This window comes from Lasioglossum baleicum, chromosome 11 (assembly GCF_051020765.1).
Source record: "Lasioglossum baleicum chromosome 11, iyLasBale1, whole genome shotgun sequence".
In the NCBI taxonomy this organism is placed as follows: Eukaryota; Metazoa; Arthropoda; class Insecta; order Hymenoptera; family Halictidae; genus Lasioglossum; species Lasioglossum baleicum.
In genome coordinates this window covers 14,945,316-14,967,678 of record NC_134939.1, presented here as the reverse complement: position 1 = coordinate 14,967,678, position 22,363 = coordinate 14,945,316, and the positions used below count along the sequence as shown (strand labels likewise).

At 35.9% G+C, this 22,363-nt stretch overlaps 1 protein-coding gene across 9 annotated transcripts in view; it reads right to left on the bottom strand.

Annotated features, from left to right (window-relative positions):
• Positions 1–10,132: 10,132 nt before the first annotated feature.
• Tomosyn (syntaxin-binding protein tomosyn) overlaps positions 10,133–22,363 on the bottom strand; it is a 98,636-nt gene continuing 86,405 nt past the window's right edge. For 8 of the 9 annotated variants that reach the window (XM_076433555.1, XM_076433550.1, XM_076433551.1 and 5 more), the window contains 4 exons: positions 16,955–17,038; positions 16,511–16,606; positions 15,855–15,979; positions 10,133–15,757 (listed from right to left, as the gene is read on the bottom strand). In XM_076433555.1, the coding sequence (XP_076289670.1) occupies positions 15,504–15,757; positions 15,855–15,979; positions 16,511–16,606; positions 16,955–17,038 (559 nt within the window). In that variant the 3' untranslated portion in view covers positions 10,133–15,503. The remainder of the gene's footprint in view (positions 15,758–15,854; positions 15,980–16,510; positions 16,607–16,954; positions 17,039–22,363) is intronic. The other variant, XM_076433554.1, reaches the window with a different exon arrangement.

Below are 22,363 nucleotides of genomic sequence, written 5' to 3'. Positions count from 1 at the left end.
TGAAAAATAAAGGAGACCGTAGAAGGTATTGAATATTCAACAAAACTGGTAATCTCTTGATCATTCCATTTTTTAAACAACATGTACCATTTGGTTCTATTAATTTGTTTTGTCCTCTTTTAAAATCATTAAGGTTTGTCCTAATCTGTTCGTCCCTGACTGTAGCCTTGGCACGCTTAACCGGCCATTTATTTGCGATCAATCGAATGCTTAACAGGCACCCATTATTCCTAAATTCCATCGGTCAATGTTTACTCAATTAAGTCGGGCGAAAGAGGAACAGCTGTACAGAACAGACAGCCGTTGACGTTACCGCGGCGAATCTCTAACTATAGTTAACGCGAATGTTGTTCCAGAAAAAAAAAACGTGGGGGATTTAGCGGCGGCTGAAATTTATTCATCCGTGATTCCTACGATTCTCGTCGGAAATTCATCGGTGTCAAATGTTAGGGGCGCTGAAACGGAGAACAAAGAAATTATAAACTAGTTAGTTGCCCGGAGCGTAGTTTTTCAAGTGATCACGCAATATCGCCGCATGCTATCAGATTATCCCTATTGCACCATGACCCGGACCAATTCTTCCCCCAAACTTTTTCATGGTCGTCGTCATGGGCATTTCTGTTGTGTGCACAACAGAATTTATTTCGCGCTAGGAGTACGGTTTACAATGGATCCCGGGTCCGTTCGACGCGAACGGAAATATTCGCCGTGATAATCGATTACACCACGAATGAAAGAAGAGAAATCATCGGCGGCCAGTAGGGCGCATTCGTGACGCTCCGACTAAGGGGCGCCGACAACATTCAGCCTCACGCAGTTAGTTGGCAAACTGCGGCTCTTTGATTACTCGAGTGCGGCTCCTCCACCAGTAACGTGAGTAACACTAGCTTTACGGACACCCGTCAAATTGACGGGCAAAGGGAACCACGTATTTTATTCAGAAAACAATTCATTCAATTTAAAAACAATTTTTACAAAATAAAGAAGTTTTGTTAGTGGAGTAGTTATGATTACACATCTCGGCGACCGAGGCCTCTCGAGAAAGAATAGTTTCTCTGGCGGATAATTGTCCCTGGGCAGACCCGTATTGGGGACAATTATTGTTAATAATAAAATACTGTATTGGGTTTAAAAAACCATCGAAAGATATCTCCGTTGAATTATGATTTTTATTTAGTATCTACGCTCTAACTACTTCTACATTTGTCACCAGAAAAATAATTTCATGAAAGGAGAACTGTTTATTACGATTAACTATGAAACTAGCAAAGTTCGATTTTGCGAAAAATTTTCGAAAACCTCGAAAATTGAAATTCAGTAGTACAAGTCAACGACAAGTCGGACGGTCGAAAATTTTCGAAATTCAGTAGTATAAGTCGACGACAAGTCGGACGGTCGAAAATTGGCGAAAATTTTTGTAAACCCCGAAAATCGAACTTTGTATTAGGAGAATATGATATCGAAGGAGGTGGCACAAAATTGAGTAGTACAAGTCAGCCTAATGCCAGACGCATGGTATGTAAAAGGTTGGCCACCCCTGGTCTAAGGGGCAGATGTTGAACTGTTCTGTTCCAGGAGGTGAAAAATACATTGTGCGATTGGTCTCCTATACCTCGTCTGTGATTTTAGCTGGCGAGTTCATAGTTGAAGAGACATTTAGCGACACCTCTATGTGAACACTGAAGCTCGAACACCTTCCTCTCACAAAGAGACCAATTGATACATATTCACTGAGGAAGGTTTTTGTTCATGACATACATTCTTATAATTATTTTTCATTGTTAGACTGCGGATCTCTACGCTAAATAATAATCTTCTGTTCTACTTTCGAGAAATAAGAGTGGCATATCTCTACGCTAAACAATAATCTCTACGCTAAATAATAATTTGCTTTTCTACTGTCGAGAAATAAGGGAGGCATACAAATTTCTTTGTTCACTTAAATATTTTAATACGTTGAAATTCATATTCTTTTGATTTATTCACTGTTGTATTTTTCGCCAGCCGAGTTTTGCTAGAAATGCGTAAAATTCACAGAGAGTCTGTTAATTATACCTTACTTTAGATGAGGTAGATAAACTTTACAACAATAATAATAGTAGTACCGAGAGACCGTGGTTTAACTTTCAACGTAAAACGTAAAATTTCACAAGTTGGAAAAAAGTTCCGCGCTTCGCCCAAATAAATGAAAAAATATAAAAAAAACCTATTACAATATTTTAATTTTAAGGTAAGAATTTCAAAATATAATAAGTTTAACAATAAATTAAACTCGCTACAGATTTTTATGTAAAACATTTGTGCAATATTGCACAATGCAAATACGTACCTTCCTCTGCTGTACGTATGCATGTGATGGAATGTCTATGCACTGACGTAAGCTAGATTACGCCTTGAAAAATGGCGGCGAATGGACGGATAATTTATTTCAACAGCGTTATAATTCTATAATCTGAGCATAATGGACATCATTAGCGTAATGCTTGTCTTCGAGCCGGATGATCACACTGCCCTGAAATCTGTGATCATTTCCGACAACCACGGTATGCTTCGACGTTGCATGATTGCACGTTTATGCGATTCCTGTTATTTTCAATCATTATTTTCGCTGGCTCCCCGTGCCTCCTCGCCGTCCCTTCACCAGCAGATAATTGTTATTATGAACAGGATGATTATAGGTTTGGTCTGTCTTGCTTTATGTTTTGTTTGAAAAGAAAACCTCTGAACACTATAATGGCCCTCGACGGCGCGGCGAGCGAGGTGATTCACTGAATTCGAAACTTCTCCGGCTTTTTTCTGCAACATGTTCCACATTTGTTGTACTAGAGTTTGCTCCGCGACACGTGACCGCGAATTAACGATATCATTCATGAAAACAAAAAGGTACTACTCAGGAATCTACACTCCGCGACAAAACGATAAGGCACGTCTAGATTTCTAACGTTTCTCAACATAAAAGTCTGCTCTATCGCGTGATATAGTTCGATTCTCCGCTGGACCCTTATTTTTTCAGATAAATTGAAAAATATTCAAAAATGCACCTCAAAAATTGGTGCAAAGTGGTGTCCCTCCGTCTTTAATGATTGTTTAAACATGTTTAAACATTTATAATATATTAATATTGTATATCACTGGATTCGGGAAAGTCTGCAGAATCTTTTGCTGCAAAGAACAATTCAATATCTTTTATAATAACATCACAATATTTATTTTTTTAAAGTCATGTTTCTCAAAAACTGTGCATCAAAGGAGAAAAATTAAGGGTGGATTCAGAATCAGCGCTAAAAAACTCTATAAGAACCACTAATCTCAAATCTCTACTAAAGCAAAAATGTACAAGAAGTAATTGTACACTTCAACTAACACGAAATATTATTAAAATTGTATAGAGAAGTGCGTAAAAAATTGTTTGATAATTAATTATCCCGTGCTTTCACCAGCAATAACGTTCTCTACAGTTACAACTTTTAAAATTGATAAATACTTCACAATGAAGAACATTTTCGGTCTTCGGCAAGCATTGTATCGCTGATGGAAATTTCATTATCGGTCATTGTAAACCGGCGTTCCAGCGAAATAATGGTGTCTCATTGTCCAGTTCGCCCTGCACATACACGGCAACGTAATTTTGGCCCTAGACAGGGCTTTTATTGTTTCTCGGCTACCCCTGTGCCGATACAATAGTGCCAATCCTCTTCTACAATGACATTATAATTAGATAAAGGTACCGTTAAACGAAGATCATTATGAATATCTTTTGTTTCACTTCTAGGGATTATTACGTCGCATGGAATTAATTCTCAGTGTAAATTACGAAGATATTAAATCTCTTTTACATCTGTAAGTTACTATCTTTATTATTAAAAGTAACGGCACTGATAAAACACCGGTTAATTCTATCCTGAGAAAACATACAATTTTAATAAAATTATTTTGTAATAAGGACAGCCAATTACGTCGACTAGACTACGGATCTTTATGCATTTATTGCGAAATTGAGTAGATGAAATTGAAAACCATTGAAAAATTTTAAAAATTCAATTCAGGTAACATTGAGTTTATTTTCTATTTCTTGCAATCGATGCAGACAATTTTTATTTTGCATAAAGAACCGCAGTCTACTTATAATTCATATCAATGTATTTTTATTAAGTTATTAGGTATCGTTAAAATTTTGTGAAATACTAATGGAATTACCTTCGTCTATATTCATATTTAACAATTAATATACGCGTCTGTAATATTTCGACTTTATTCATTTAACATTTTCTGGAGCTATCAACATCGCTTTTGCGAAATGGATAATTTATTTCGTTAATAGTTCATCATTCGTCGTTATAATTGTTTTCCTTAATAAATTACTAATAAAATAAATTAACCATTTCGTAAATATGCATATAATACAATATAATCACATGTTTGATTTCGAATAAATGTCTATATCATTATTAATTTAATTAAACTAATTATTTAAAATCATTAGTTTAGAAGACATTTCGATTTTAACACGTTCGCTGCCAACCACGAGTTATGTGGTAGGTCGAAGTTTGTGTTTAGGCTGTCACAAAACATTTTTTCGCAAAAACCGACTACGATATAACTCGTATAATTAATGAAGCAATTAAAAACTATCTAAATTCAATATCTTTCCCATAAATACATGTTCTGTATTTTTATTTTACAATTAATTAGAATTTGTTGGCGTGGTGGAAACGTTTTTGAAAATATCGCTCGGCAGCGAACGTGTCAACCCTTTGCACTCGAATGGCGAGTCTGAGGCGCCGCTAAAAATTGCCATTTCATTACTCAAAACAGTTTTAACATTATTAAGTTTGTCTGTATTCTATAAATTGTAAAAAGCTCAACTTTTACATATAAGAAAATAGGTTTAATTTGATGTGCACAATGTAGAAGAGATTACATAGAACAAAAATTATCTGAGTTGAAACAAATATCTCGATTTTGGAATTCAAATTGCTTCTAGTGCAAAGGATTAATATTGTGTACCAGAGTCTGTAATAGTACAAGTTTCTTTCGCAAATAAATTTACTGAAAAACGAGGATAAAGTCAGTATTAAACACTAGTTTGTTGTGTTCTATTTTGGTTTTCTTAATCTGAATAATAACGAAAAGATGAAGGAAGATTTGGTCTATGCGGCATGATGCGCATAGTGCAGGAACATCTTGGAGCAAATTCAGGATGTAAGTTAAGCTTGCGATAAAAGCTATTTTAAATAAGGTGGTAGATGTATGGTAATCGCATACCGGGAGTATGCCGATATAGGAGGTAGGGATAGTGTCGCGCGGCAGCGGCAAACATATTCTATCAGTCTGATAGCTCTCGGTGGGACACTCGATGGCGGATGAAAGGTAAGGTGGATGCCTTGATATCTAATATCGACTGCACACCTTTATGTTGTTGGTATCGGTTTATGTTGCCCCGGGTAATCTTCGCTTCCCCATACCAGGGTTAAACTTTCCACATAAGTGGAGCGCCGACTGGTAAATAAAAGTACGAAAGCCCCGCCAGTAAGGAAGAGACACGGCATCTTGGGAGTACTTGCTCTCGTTGCATTCACAGTTTTTCTCGATCCCTATTATTCGATACACCGATACCCAGGCGAAACCAAGTAAACACGATATTTCTCGTTATATTTTCTTATGAAAACGTATGCAACGATACCTAGCCGGAAAATTGGAAAACAACGGAACGTTATTCGAATGTGCCGCGTTCTTTACAGTTTCTAACGAAATTGTAAATCATACAAGGTGAGGCACCCAGCTTGATCACATCGAATAACTTCTAAATTATACTTTGTCCAAAAGAATTATTTCTACGGATGTTACATGGCATCATGGGGGCATGATGTGATGTACCTGACTTCTTTATAAATGGAGGCGTTTAAGAGATTTAAACGTCAACTTTGGATCAATTGATACAGTTTTTTGTTCCCTATGAAAGATTGCTTCAGGAGATATTTTCATTTAAATATAGGTGAGAAAACGTTTTTGATTGAAACTATTTATCGAAAAAACGATTATCATTAATAAAAGAGAGGGAGGTGTTCTTAGCAATATTTACTAATAACATAAAGCAATAATTTTGCTGTACAGTGCATAATTTATTAACAGTGCATAAGTTATTCGTGGTGATCGAGCTGGGTGCCTCACCCTGTATTATTATTATTATTTATTTATTGCTTTAAAGTTTAAACCAATTAAAGTAAGACACATGATAAAAAGCGACAAAATCTGAATCAAACTAATTGTTTTATATTACATTAAACAAACAAGTATATTTTGATTCAGATTTTGTCAAAGCAATAAATAAACAATAATAATACAGGCTGAGGCACCCAGCTTGATTGCCACGAGTAATCATGCGCTGTGCAGCAAAATTATTGCTTTATGTTATCAATAAATATTGCTGAGAACACCTGAACGAACAAGTGCACAAAAATTAGACACGAATGTGTCAACTTGAGGGACGCTTGGGAGAGTGTTGAACCCTTAACGTTTACTTGTAAAGCATTAATACAGTTGGCTGTACATATTGACTACCTGTAGCCGAGAGTGATACTACGTGTTCAAATGAAAATTACTCCCGAGAGTAATTCTCGAGAGTAGCTCTCACGCCTGTGTCCTCTTAATAGTTAAACTCTTGCGATATGCGCTACGTACAACGGAAGCAATAGTATTGGGTTGTGCAAGAAAGTAATTCCAGTATTTTAAGGTGAACAATTATACTTTATATTATATTATCAAATAGAACTTTAAGGCTAGTCTAAATTCCATCAGCTTCAAAATCAGAACAAATCCTTCCATTCTCGAAAGTAAAAAGAAGTATGTGAAATCCCGTTAGGACAACTCACATTCCGTACTAATATGAGTGTCCAAAGTAGGGAAAAAATCGAGAAAAAATCACGCAGATTTCAATGTATTTTTCTGTCTCTAAAAGCCTTTTTTGATTGATGGGATGACCAGAGCGCCCTGCGGTGAACCTTCCTCTTTCGAATGAGCCCTCAACCAGCCCAAAATTTGCTCGTATAAGGACATTAAGTGAAAAATCGCAAACCCATGCTTCGACCCAAAATCTAGTAAGATTCTAGTTAACTAGAAAGGAAATAGAAAGGAACTAGAATCTTGCTAGATTTTGTGGAACCGTTTGTGGTTCCGTGGATCATAGTTTGGATAAGTGCAACGGATTGGTGGAGTGTCCTGTCGTTTTGTGCCCGACTGTACACCATCAATGACACTGGAATCGACAGATTGCATTGTTGAATGAAGTCGCGATTGCGAAGGAGTATCGCGGAGGTGAGGACGGATGATAAACGGGTAGAGGCGAGGTGGGGCGAGGTCAAAGAATCAGGATAATTGTTAGGTGGGGGTGTATCGGTTATGGTTATATCGAGAAAATAGGCAGTCGCGCGTCGGGAATAATTCTCTGCGTGCAGTTTAAAGGCTACCTGAGATGACAGGCTAGGGAGGAAGCTACGGTAGCTATTTAACATTCCGCCTCATTTCCTGCCGCCTCTACGGCACCGCCCTCTCACCTCCTCCTATTTCTCCTTCTCGGTTCCGGAGGAAACGTTCGCGCTCGATGCGAAAATTGCCTCGCCAAGAATTATTGACTATAAATTACTCGTCTCGCTACCCTAACTTCTCCGCTTCGCCGTTACTCACGCAAATGACGGCGTAGCCTGCGGGCCCGTTCGGTACACACGGCTGAGCGTTCTCTCCACTTATTCACTGTTACGGTCCCCGGCGAACAAACGGAAAACTATCCCAAGAAGGTGCCCCTCGATATTGGGCGCGAATTGCCACGCATTTACATTTTATTGGCCGCGCCTAAGACAGATTGCCGCCTCTCCAGTCTTTATACTTTATCCGTTTCCCTCCTCTCCTGTCCGTCGCTCCTGCGTCGAGCCTGTCGGCTGCCGCGCTTTACAATTTCTTTCCGGATTGCAAAGATTCTTCTTCCTCTACGAGACATCGCGCGGACATCGACACCCTACCGATATTGCTACTTAGCAGGCACTTGGGAATGGTGTCGATCGATTCTAGGGAAGTTAACGAGAGCCACGGGTAACGCGACGCTCCTTTCGCGTACGCCGCGCCGCGCTGCTGTGAATATTTCAACAGTTTCATGCAAAATTGTGCTAAGCAAAACAGTTAATCATTGGATAATCAGGGATTACGGAACAGCTTTTTAAAATGCAATAATATTAGTCCTCCTTTTCTCGTAAATCTATTTTTCCAGCTTAACAGGCGACACAGTCGAATCAATTGAAAAAGTAACTTTCAATTTTTCTAGATCAATTTTAGGAAGGTGCTACCAAAAGAATCCTATTTTCATTGCTATCAACATTTGTAGATCCAAAATAAATAAAAATCGCACTAAATTGAGTCGAATTTGACACTGCAGATTTTTTCTGAAAATTTCCTAAGCCATAAATGAATAAATAAATCAAACGCAATGTGCATTCTTGTGAATACTTGCATTCGTGAGGATTTCATTCATCATTTATGGACATAATGGATATATGCAAATACTTTAGACTTTTTATAAGGAAGTTGTACTGAAAAAGACTTTATAAAACTGAAAATCCATGGTTAATTTTATAAGAACAGCTTATAGGGAAAGAATATGATTAAAAATGGTATGCAAGCATACTGAACAGATCTCTCCCCGGGGATCCCCGTTCAGACGGGGAAGGATGACTGTTATTGACATCGGCTACGTAATTAAATTAATTTCTGCGACTCCTCCACCTTCAGGGTAGGCATCGGTCTGGAATAATACACTGCCGGACTTCCACTTTTTTTCCACGGCTGCGAAGGTGCTCTTAACCACACCCGCCGCGTGCTCTTCTCATTTCCAATTTAAAAATAATGAGAATTTACTGCGAATAGGCGCCGCTGTCGCGCACAGATACTCATCGAGCTTGAACGTCTCGCGCTTGTGGGAAGTGGAATGAATTGAAAAAAAAAATTCAATTCAGCGTCAGTATACCGCATCCCTATCCCCACTCCACTTTCCTGCTTCTTTTTCGTTTACTCCAGTCTCCTTTGCGAGAGAGCAAAAGGCACTGAATACATTAAAGTTCTGAGGCTCGCTTTGTCGTCTGTCTTCTCGTTTACTCACGCAACCCTCATCTATCCAGAAAAGAATTAATTTCGTCAATTATAATTAGACTGCGGATCTTTATGCGAAATAAAAATTGTCTCCATCGATTGCAAGAAGTAATAGCCGAATTGAATGTTGTTTCTTCCCTTAATGATTTTAATAGAGGAGAAATCATGTATTGACATCTTAAATTTTTAAAGTTCTCCAACAATTGTGAATGATCAATATCTTGATAAATCTTCAGATCACTGTGATTATCGTGATAAATTTTGTTTTCAACATTACCATTAAATATGTAATCAACTTGTTTAATTTTATAAGTGAATAAACATTACGGTTATCGTGATTTCATTATTGAAAGCATCAGTGTTAACTTACTTTTGTTATCCACTGTATATGTATAGATGGAGATTGAACCATTGTGTATGTCAATCGATTTTGATGAAATTTTCAGCATGCGTGTAACTACTATGCAGATCTACAAAACAAATATTTTAAATTTTCATTAAGGGACCAAATAAAAAAAGTTTGAATATCCCTTTTTTATTTTTGTATGCAACCTTGTAAATTGTAATTTTTGGGAAATTTGTTTTACACATCATTCAGAAAACCAATGCTTCTAAGTGCTTACAAAACAACAGGTCGTTTGTTTCAATTATAAAAAAGTTAATCTGTCTTTTTAAGGGGTGTACGAATATTTATGGGACTGACTTGCAGAGACATTGCAGGTAAACACCTTTGCAGATATTGCAATACATATATACTTACGTAAGAAACGTTTAGTATATGGAAACCAATTTGTTTTAAAATACGGAGCTGCATTTGATATAATTTTCGGACCATTCAGTATTGCTCTAACATGATTAAAAAAAAAAACAGGGAAAGTCCAGTAGAACTGAATAAGGTGTTAAGAAAAGCTGCAGACGGATGTTTCACACTGAGAGGAAAACAATGACATTGAGTGGTAGCTCAGCAGTGATAGAGACAAGAAAAAATTCGCATGCATTATGTAACATTAATATATAGTATATTTCGACGGTTATTGATACTTTTATTAAACATGTTTCTTATAGTTATAAAAGCAAAATAGTGTAGTTTTGTTAGTATTTGGAACCTTACCCTGTTTTTGTATTAGTTCTTATAGTTTCGTATAATAGATACCAGTTCGGATAGCACGGCAATTTTCACGAGCACAATTGCCGTGCTATACGGGATTATACTTTCATACGGAAAGATTCGAAATTTGAAGGAAGCTCGAGGTTCAAAGATCAACTGAAAACTTCGCGAGATAGGCAGACCTTTAGGAGTAGTCACATCGCGAAGTAAAGCGTCGTGGTTTGAGCGGAATATATTAGGTTGGAACAAAAATAATTGCGGCTTTTGTTCTTAAATTCGAAAACTAAATATGTTTTTCTTTATTCGCCGATTTGAGCTAAACATCGCATCATTGTTCGGTGATCAACTTGTAGTTTCTTTTTGCAACTTCTCGAGGATCTACGATTATAGTCCTATGGTTCATTGTTATCATTTTTGATATCAAGACTCTTTCGCTTGAGAAAAATCGCTAAAGTTCTGATCTAAAAATCTGATGAAAATCGCAATTATTTTTTCACCAACCTAATAAATACATAGGACCGCAGCGGCCTCGAAGATGCAACAACTCTATTATTCAATTTGTTGTCGAATTTTGCCGAATTTCGTAAGTGCAAATAATTTAGTGATGCAGCATTCGTTACAACGAACGATTTTACAAATCTTGAAATCGTCCTAGCAATGCTTTTATAATCTGAAGTGTTCGCGAGGTCGCGGGGGTTGCAATAATGCGGATGAGGACTAGAGAGAATTGCCAGGAGAGAGAGAGAGAGTCCATTCAACGTTAACATAAACGCCATAAGCGCTGAATTTGGTTCGAACTCATTTATTAATCGGAGCCAAGATACAGTCTGTCCTCGAGGCAGTACTTTTACAATAACATGGTATTATATCTCTTGAAAAATAAGAACTGTACTAGATTAGTAATGGTATAAATCGAGAGTATTAGATATTTCGCTGCGTCTAAGGACAAAATTTCATTTACAATAGTAGATTTACATATTCAGGCCACTGCGTCGAAATAGATTAAGACACAATAAATAATGAACATTTTCATACAAAGGGCATAGCGAGTGGGAGAGGTAGCTACCGTTCGTTCGAACATATAGGAAGCAATTACATTCGTTTTACAGAACAACTCTTTACGTTCTCACGAAAGTAAAACTCTTTTGAATACATAGAATATATTGGATTTCACTTTGATCAAATCAAGTGCAGAATATCGCAATAATTGTTGCCGGTTCGTCGAAACAAGTGACGATGCATTTTGTACATCGCGACAAGGATTTACAAAGTTAATTAATTCATTATAATAATCACAAAACAACTAGCCTTACAGGAAATCTATATTGTGTATGAAAATAATTTCGGAAATGATCTCATTTTCTTATTCTGAACACGTCTTCTACGAGACACAGAACGGAACAAAACGTAGACGAAGGTGCAATGGAAAATTCCGATTAATAATTTACGTTTTATTTGTTTGCTATATTTTTCCTTCATCGGATACTCTGAAATATTGGTTTCAAACTCTCTCTCTCTATTTCCTTCTTTCCTTCTTGTTACAATAAATTATTTTCAAACACATTTCAGCCTGTTCGACGTGATAAATAATCCAGAATCACCTAAACAGTAGTCTTTATACAACAAGTGTTAGAATATGTTATATTATCAAACACTTAGATAGTAATGTATCATCATTTTCTGTTCTCTTTACCTGCAACTATCTTACATTTACTAATCTATTTGTTAGAGCAATAAACAACGTTTTCGTTCTCACAAAAGATCCGAGAAAACATTTCGCGTCGCTGTCACGCGTTGGCTCCCTTCCTCGTTTACTTATCGGTTATCGACACGTCTCTCTGTGTGTATCCTAAACGTAATCGTCGTTTAATATTTTTTTCTTTTCTCGTTATATCTCTCGCCGCAACACCACCGCGTACAAAGTTCCTAGGTCGTCGCCGCTACCGAGCGGGACGAATAAAAGCCGCTACCGGAATGAATATCGCTCGAACGATGAAACAAATCGATGAAGAAAAAAGAAAGAAGTACTATTAAGAAGAAAGGAACAATAGATCGCCTTCTCGGTTCTCTTGTGCATTTACGTTGCAACCACGGGGTCGAAACATCGCGTACGCGGATCACTAATGGTCATTAGAAGACTGCGGATCTTTATGCAAAATAAAAATTGTCCGCGTCGATTGCAAGCGATAGAAACTGAATTGAATGTTATTTCTTTCCTCAAGGGGCTGGACTCGTTCTTCCAGGGTTGCTAGGGTGCGGGATACGCCTTCTCATTTCTCAACAATGCAAAGAGGCAGTTTTAGCGCTAGATAAAAGATCGATCTAGGACGCGATCGCCCTCAAACGTTCTATTTTTACGTTTACCAGCCGTAATTTGCATCATCATCTACTCAATTTCTCTGTAAAATCGTAAACGCATAAAGATCCGCAGTCTAGACATTAGCAAGTACGCAACTTCTGGCGAAAAGTGGTGGTCAAACGTTCACAAACGAAACTCTACCCGCGTATACAGCGGAGCCTCGATTAACCGGCCTAACCCGGCTACAAACGGCTCGGATACATCGAGACCAACCGGATTAATCGAGACCTAAACAGGACAACTTAAACGTAGCTTATCCGCACAGTAAGCATTCTATTCGATAGGAAATGCAATACCTCTTACGACACAATGTATAGACGCATACAGTGAGAGGAGAAAGTACCTAAACACACGAGAACATCCATCGCTAGCTACTGGTTTTTCTTTTTTTTTGTTAACAATATATGTGTAGTCCTTCAATGTGGTATTCAGTTGAAAATTATTTACACAAGACCGCGTCTTAGTTTAAGACTGCAACAATCTAAATGTGGACACTCTAACGCAGACGCGCCGTTAACGATCAATTATTTTACTGAAACGAAACGATAACATCGAGTTGGGTAGAAAGTTCGTAGCGTTTTCAAATTAAGAATCGGAGATAACATTATTTATTCAATAGCACGAAAAGTTACCTCGAAAATGGAATATTGGGTTGGCAAATAAGCTCGTTCGGTTTTTTACATTGGAATGAATCACAAAAACCGAACGAACTTATTTGCCAACGCAATAGAACAGAATGGAAAATATGTTATTAAATAAATACCTGAATTTTAGCTTTCAATTTCAATTTACAAACGCCACGAACTTTCGTTCCAACCCAACACATACTTCTTTCAATCACTGTATACGTATATCTTTTTCCATTTGTTCTTTTTTCATTTTGTACAGTTTCCGATGAAAATTACTTTCTCTCGCCGATGGTGCATCGTGCATGGCTTTCGTTGGTGTGCCATTGTTGACCAGCGAATATCGATGGGCGCGATTGAAATCCGGCGCACCTTTTCTCGAAAAATATTCTTATTTTTTGGCAGTTCGCCCTTACGCCTTAACTCATTCGAAACACGTTTTGTTTGTAAAGCAGAAAAAAAAATCAGCAAGCCCAGTTGTACGTATTTCGAGGTACAATCTGAGAGTTCGGATAATCGAGAGCCTGAATGATCGAGATCGCGGGTAACCGCGACCCGGTTAATCGAAGTCCTATTGTATTGTCCGAGGAAAATTATATCTGAATGTCGAAGAAATTGCGATCTAGTTAATCCACTGCGGGGCATATTATGTAATATAGTTTTATGTAGGTGATTAGTACCATTAACATCAACTATACAGTTATTGCTATGGAAGCAGTACGACGATTCAGCGTCTCGATGAATTCAAAGGAACTTGTCGCGTATGCGTATATATGTATACTCGTGTTATTGACTTTTTGGTAATCTACGCTACGTATAATTCTTTTCCTTTAAATTACAGTAGGGTCTCTTCTTCGTGATCTTAGTGTACGCATAGATATGCATGCGTAAATTCGATTGAATTGATCGCGCGACGCTGAAGTAGCGTAACTTACAACATGTTATTATACAAACAGCTCGTTTTTTGACGTATAATATTTCCTACTGCATTTGTTATTTTATATACATAGCATATCTAGCGATCAACTACAATTAATAACAACTAATACATGATTTATCCACGGTGCGTCGGCACGGTTACGATCGCATCGTCGTGGTAAAAGTCCGATGGTCCAGCATCGTGGATAAATTATATATTTCACTGCGTTCAACGTTTATTCAATGCGCTATTACCTCGATTAATTACGTTTATTGTCAATACATTCGGAATAACGTCGCTGCGTCTTCATCTTCGCTCCCCTGGATCATTCTTTAGTTTTTCCCCATTATCATACGGACAATGTTATTCTTCTACGCGCATCGATCGCTATATTCTTCTCTCCCCTTTACTCATTTTCTTTTTTAAACGGAAAACAGGCGAGGTCAAGCGCCATTTCGCGCGAACGTTTCTCGCCATGACAGGACGTCCGAATGGATTAACGAGAGTCGTAGGTTTAAAAGGCGAATTGTTACATAATTTTGTATGTATTGACTCGCACGTAGTAGAATCATCCTCTCTTAATTCCCGCCTAAGTACTTACGCTCTTAAACATTATCGTAGATTTATGTATGCGCTATTATTAATTCATTTAATGTTAATCGCAGCCATTCCACTTTCCTTCCGTTTCATTTTTGTTATCTGTTCGATTGGTCTATACGTTACGTATATACCCATTTCTTTGCTCGGGCTACACGTTGTGTATATATATATATTTATTTATTTATTTATATATATATATTTATTCATTTATTTATATATAGAGATTATAACACATTCTGAGAGATCGCGTATCATATTATACTTAAATCTTATTTGTGTTCAGACGTGTACAATACGACTTTTTGTTTTTCTTATATTCTTCGCTGAAAGATGTGCGTGTGTATTACCTGCTTGTACAAGGTATCGCATGAATATGTACTTTTTTTTTCTCGCCGAACTCTCTTCCTTTTTCTTCCGATATAATCCCTTTCTCCCTTTCACTCTCGCATTCACACATAGAGACACGCACACGCGCCTACACACGCATACATTTATTCATGCACACAACGATTCTCACTCTTTTTTCCTATATCCCGTGTAATATGTTTCCTGTATGTGCGTACAAAGTCCACAAATATGTCCGATTTTGTTTCAGATTCATTCATCATGCTTCTGCTTTGTTTCCCCAGAAATTTCGCGTCTCCCTTTCCCGTATCTTTAGTACGGCGAAGAAGCTCATACGTGAAACGTGAACGCTGCTACCTTACAATAGAGTTGTACGCAATTCCAAATCTCGGTCGAACTCGAACAATATTCTCATAGCTGGTACCATTTCTTGTCTTTGTACTTGAGCATCAATCCGTGGGCAGACGTCGAGAAACCCTCCGCCTCCGTCATCATGCGGGCTGTTCGTTCTTCCAGCTGAGAGAGCTTGTCGCCACGTTCCAAAACCATCTGATGGGCCATGTTCACCTCGCCGGTGGCGGTTGACACGCGCTCGCGCATCGCCTCCGATGGTCCTGGTATATGTTTTGCTACGGTGCGGGATGCTCGTCCACTCGACTCGCCGACTGAAAATTACATTTGTAGCGGTACGGTGTGGGCCGAGAATTTGTGGGTCCCAGTTCTATGTATTGTATAACAATAGAACGGATAGTTTAAACTTACACAGTTCTTCTCTGTCAAGACTTCGCGATCCAACACCGAAAAGGCCTTTGAAGAAACTTTCTTTAGGTGGCTCAGGCATGTCGTGACCAATGAATAGATCTCCCATCATTTCGGTTAACTCGCCGCTGGAAAAAAAATTGTACGAACAATATCTTTAACTTTATCATTGTTAAACTTTTATCATTGTTCGCGTAACTTCATATAGAGACGCGGTTATAGTAAGTTTTATAGAACTAGACAGCAGATTGTATGCATTTATGGGAAACATGAGTAGGAAACATGTTATATTTTTATGACTTACACTTTTCCATTACATCCTATTAAGTTAAACACTTATAATGTTAATAGCAGATTATTATAAAACATATTTTCTTCGCAGAATACTATAATAAAAAGTTGTATCACACATAAATGTACGATTAAGATTGCAGATTAAATATATTTTATGGCGTATATGAGTATGTTAACATTGTATAACGAAATGAAAAGGAATAATAAGCATACTTTGAGCATTCTCGAATTTAAGCCCACCTCTAATTCAGACTAAGATATGTCAATTTTATCTCAGTTGTTAAAAATCAACCGGCAATCGTGTAGATGTGATTGAGGATCTTTGTTCTTAAATTTACAACTTTCGCGATGGGACAAATGCTTACCAAAACTCACTGGATACTGAAAACTTCTGAATCTCCGTGGGCGACGACAGGTAGAGGCCATGCCCTTTATTGCTGAAGCAAAGAGTCTTTGCAATCCTGTAAAAAATACATAATACTATTATCATAATGTTAAATAGCCTCGTGAGAAGCATAATGAAAAATATGAACGTACCAGGGCGTATTATCGAAAGGTAAAAAACTGTACGCTTATGTACACAGCGACTAAGCTTTACCAGATAATAAAAATGTTAATAATAAAAATCGAAGCGAATGCTTGAATGACGCTTAAACAATTATCGTGATATGTAATATAAAGGAGACGCAGGAATGAAAATAGTATGTGTCGGAGAGAAGGAATTAAATGTATATAGAACACGCAAGGCATTGCATATGTTTCATAAAATACTTATTTAGGAGAAGTGTTATTTTATATAGTTCACTTACTGATCGGTATCGCCATTAACAAAGAGTTGATGACCCCATATGGACAACATGGGGTCTACAATGCCATGTTTTGTGGTCTGAAAACTGTTAGAGATTACAGAGACAGGAGAAAAGTGGAGCGTTATGTGTACGCGAGTTAAAAGAGATTTTTAGTTTGCATGACTGTCATTAACCCGTATAATCCTTAAAATGAAATACTTCGATTTTACGTAGCACGGTATAAACGTGTAAACATAGCCAGTGAATAATTATAATCTCAAGGTCGTTTCGTACCGTTTCGATCATTTTTTCGACGCGATACAGGGACTTCGATAAAGTTCAAATATAACATTATTTTTTATTTGAATTATAATTTCAGTAACTAATTGCTGCAACATCTCAAAAAGGTTGAAATCGTATGTAGATTATATGTAGATACGTTGAAAAACTAAAGTTATGAGCCAAAAACTTGCAATTTCCTGCTAAATGTCACAATGTGTGGCTCTAAATGTCATTTTGAGAAACATTTCCTAATTCTGAACGCCTGCCTCTCGGTACCTATTGGGTCAAAAAATACGTTTGAACAGTGAAATTTGAAGGAAATTTAATACTCTTTCCAAAAATTAAAAAAAAAAGTTCGTAGGACCCATAGTTTTTGAGTTATAGGCGAAATACCAAAAACAGGTAATAAAAATCGTGGTTTTTTCCCCAGTTAGGTCGCCCAAGCTTATCGGGTCACGAATAATAAAATATTTGTATCTTTTTACAATTTTCGAACAGAATAAAAGTGGCAACTTGAACACGATTAATAAAGACAATAATAAATTATTTAAAATCAGTGAAAGAGTATAACTTACTTCCTGACATCGTGTCTGAAAGATGATCACTTCAGTATGAAACGATCTAATACGAACACGTTGCCCATGAGACTGACACACCATTGTTCAATTGCTCTCGCAAACACTGAGGTGCAGTGAAATGTGCAAATATTCATATACTGGCTAAGAAAATCGTCGGTGGAGATTTACTCTAATTCTCCATATTTTTAGCACACCAGTCAGTCGTATGTGATATTAGCTAAATGTTGCCAGTAGAAAACCAACACGATTGATATTGCGCGCGTATTCAGTATTCTTTTTAACTAATCGTTTAAGACTACGTCTATAAATGGAAGATTGTGTTAGAGTTTCTTTCTTAAAATGCAATCAAAGCGTTCTACAAAATATGTGGAATTAATTACTGATACTATCTCACACGTACTAATCATTTTTCTATTTCAATATACAATTCTAATTGTAAATAGAATCGTGAGAAGTTCTGGATAATATAAGAAAAAAAATATGTATCTCCATTTCTATTTATACAATTACTGTAATTATTAAATACCCACGTGTCGTTGCACTCGCGAGAGGTATATAGCATTGCAAATTCATATAGTACTGGTAGAGTTACTCATATCTCCTGAACTATTCTTTTATTTTGTCAAAATAAATTTCGTGAACTATTTATCAATATTATTATAGATTCTATAATGTGCTCCATCGTGGAACAATAATCATCGACAATGTATGATTCAAATTTTAATCATTGTACCAGTTTATTTTTCGTTAATTCAGTTACTAATAATATGCCTTCAGAAACGGTTTGATGATATTTATTTTGTTCGAGCATATTGTGCGTACATATTATTAAATATCGTTCTATGATGCACCACCTTTTTATCGAATTCAAGTGCCGCACAGAATTTTTAGTTAAATTCATATGCCCGCATCTTGAAAATCGTTTAAAATCATATAGATATATGTATTCTTAACTTTGTTCAATTTTTATTTATGTGTACCAAGAAATGATCGTCGTGTCTCTTAGATTAATAATTAAAAGAAATTGTTTCTGCCGAAAGTTTACCCCCTCGTATCATGTAATCTCCATATAAGCATTTTTTGTACCTCCATTATTTTAAAAGATAATGGTTTGTCCATACTTAGAAACGACCACACTGTATAAATGATGTAGACTGAGCATGATTCAAATTATATTAACCAGGGACATCACTTAACTGCAATACGTTAATTGTAATGATTAGACTGCGGAACATTATGCGCTTACTGCATAAAAATTGTATAAAAATATTTAATAAGTTACAGAATAATTTAATAAAAAAATTACAGTTTCATTTTATTTGTAACTTACCAAAAGATATCATGATAAGAATCAATTTGAATATGATTTTAATTCAATGATTTTAACGTAGACTGCGGATCTTTATGCAAAATAAAAATGTTCAGCAGCGATTGTGGATAGCAGGAGTTAAATAACAATTCATATCGTACCCTAATACTTTTTCACACTTGAAAACAACATAACACTATTTTTACACTTTTTAATTTTTCACTGTTTTATATTTCATCTAACCAATTTCTTCATAAATGCATAAAAATCCGTAGTCTAGTTACAAGTTTGCATAAAATTCCGGAGTCAAATTGTTACAACAGTGATCACCGGTGATCATTTTAACGTTGAAATGTAATCAGTTAATGTTGTTGTCAGAAACGCAACGTAAAATTGTCACACGCAAAATGTAAAGGTTTTCAGAGATTTTCAAATTGAAGCTTATACTCGGAAACCTTAACAGTAGAAACCACTGAAAACCTCAACCGTACTGGCTTCCGATTGAAAAGTAGCAAATAATTATTGCAATATTTCCTTATGATTATGATTATGATTTCCATGGTAGTTAATGTGATAAAGATTTGCTTGGGATAAAAATAATGTTGAAATGTTATTAAATGTCACCAGCAATTTCTCTACCTTGCACTCTGCATACTTGATTCTACATAAACAAATACAGCTCTGACAAATAACTGTGTCGAGGTGTCCAATTTTGATGAAATTATTGATGACGCTTCCTACAAAACGGACGAGTACTTTTTCACTAACAAAACTGTGAAATTACTTTCATCTAATTGTGTAATTATTTGAATCATACAAGTGTTTTCAATAGAGTAAGTTCATCTATTTTTAAATGTATAATTACTACTTATGTGTTAGAAGATATACGTGTATAAAAATCGAGGTGAAATGATTCGTGCATTAAGGAATAAGAATATCAGCTACTTTTAATATCGAAGTGTATAATCGACTAATCTACTGATATGTTATACTTGAGATAAATAATTCAAAGTACGAAATTCTGTAACCTTGTAAACACACACCCAAAAAAAAAAGATTGGAGCAATATAGCACGATATAATGCTGTCGGTAAAGAAATATGAATACAGAATAGAATATTATATATAATATAAAGAGAGTAAAAACAGTTACACAGAAATTCGAAGCTGATCATTACCGCCTGCCAGTTATCACATGCCAATGATATTGACACCGATGATAAGAACGAGGCTTCGGAGAATGTGAGTCAATATCAGATGTCGCAAATATTAATTTGATTATTTCGAAGAACATATCGCTGCTCCGGAAGTATAATGACACACAACTGCAAAAATTGAAATTTCACAGGACAAGCAAAAGAGAAATAATTCCAATTTGTCTTAATAGAATGGCCTATAGATTCGGTTTAATTCTTCTACGAGAGTAGTTTATAGACATTGTGGGTTATTACTGAAACTTTTAAGTTATTTCAATTTATAAAATAATAACTACCAGCCTTACAGTAACATTTAACAGTCATTGTTCTTCTGAAAAACAAATTTTACACTTCTGTCGTTATAGGAGTAAGGGAAACAAGCAAAAATATGAAGAAAACGTTATGATAAAGTTTATTTGGACAAGAATTATCAAAATCGTATGAAAAGTATAAATCGACAACAAAAAATTATAGAAAATTCTTTACAAAAATTATAACGAATTAAGTATTATGGCGAATTTTGTAAGTACAATTATGTCGATTTACAAACATCTAGTAATGCATCTTTGAGCCCGCCAACACAATAAAGCGAATTTCACAAAATTCTTACAATTCCGCCATTATACTTCCGGAGCAGCGATATAGTATGTTCTCAATTAACAGTTATCCTAAATTGAAAAATGACAAAATGACAAAATATTTCCAGCCGTGTGTTAAGATAATGGTGTTTCTACAGGGTGGTTCACCAGATATTACCCCCTCGATTTTGAGCCACCTGTATATTGGAAGGTAGGTTCCAGAAAACCAGAAGAATGAAAATATTCCGTTCTAACAATGTATTAATTTATGTGTGAACGCTTAGCAGTGAAAAGTGATGAGATAATATTTTTTTGACTATCAATATATGTATGTGTTGCATAATAAGATGTGTCCAAAATATACGAAGAATAAATAAAGTTTGGTTGCGAATGTGTTTCCTAATGGGGATATAAATATTTTTATTAATTGATGTGCACGACACTTTGGAAACGCGAAATGTCGGCGAATAAAACTTGAAGATATTCACCGAACATTATCAACGATATAGAAGTGACCATTCAATGTAGGAGATCTTTCACTGATGCAGCCAACTATAAAAGAGATTTTCCATGGTGCAGTAGAAGTGCTAGTATAAAAGTCTACATGAAGCATGCTATAATACACTAACGTGTATTAATGTTTATTAAAATATAAATATACACACGGATTAAGGTATTCGTGTTTCAATTAGCGTAATTTTAGCTGAAATCATTCGCGGAAACGAAGTATTGCTTTACACATCAAATATTTAAATATTCAAATTGTAATCACAGAAATGTAGAATTAAACCTACTGTCCACCAAATAAACTATACATTTTTTATCCCCTTTTGCAGTTATTTCGTTTCCATTATTTTATAGAGAGAGAGAGAGAGAGAGAGAGAGAGAGAGAGAGAGAGAGAGAGAAAGAGAGATCATTATGCAAACATAGAAATTTTCTAACTGAATTGCAACAAACTTATTTTCTTTCTTAATATATTTACATAATAGGTTGAAAATAATATAACAGTATTTTTAAATTCTTTTAATATTACCACTGTTTTAAATTACACCTACTCATTTTTGCCACAAGTGCATCAAATCCGCTGTCCATTTATAAGATGTAGATATTTATAAAAAAACGTTATGTTAGTTACTTTAAAACTTCGATTTGTAAAGATTGCGGTAGTTATCTCGTATGCATAACTATTTAAACATTATTTTGTCCGCCACTGTATTTTGAAGGAACCATGGTTCACACAACTCAACCGTTTTCTTAAAAAATAATGTAGGAGTCTCAGTTGAACGTCGTCAATATAAGAAAAGCAAATTTTCGACTTCAAAAATTTTGTTGTATTCATCGTGAAAGTTATACGAATGTTTCGAAAAATGTTATAAAAAATAAACAGTTGTATTTGAGAGTGTCCACCGAATCGTTCTACGCAAAAATCATTAGTATAACTTTGACAATTGAAGCAAAACAGATTCTTAAAATTGATTTTCGGTTTT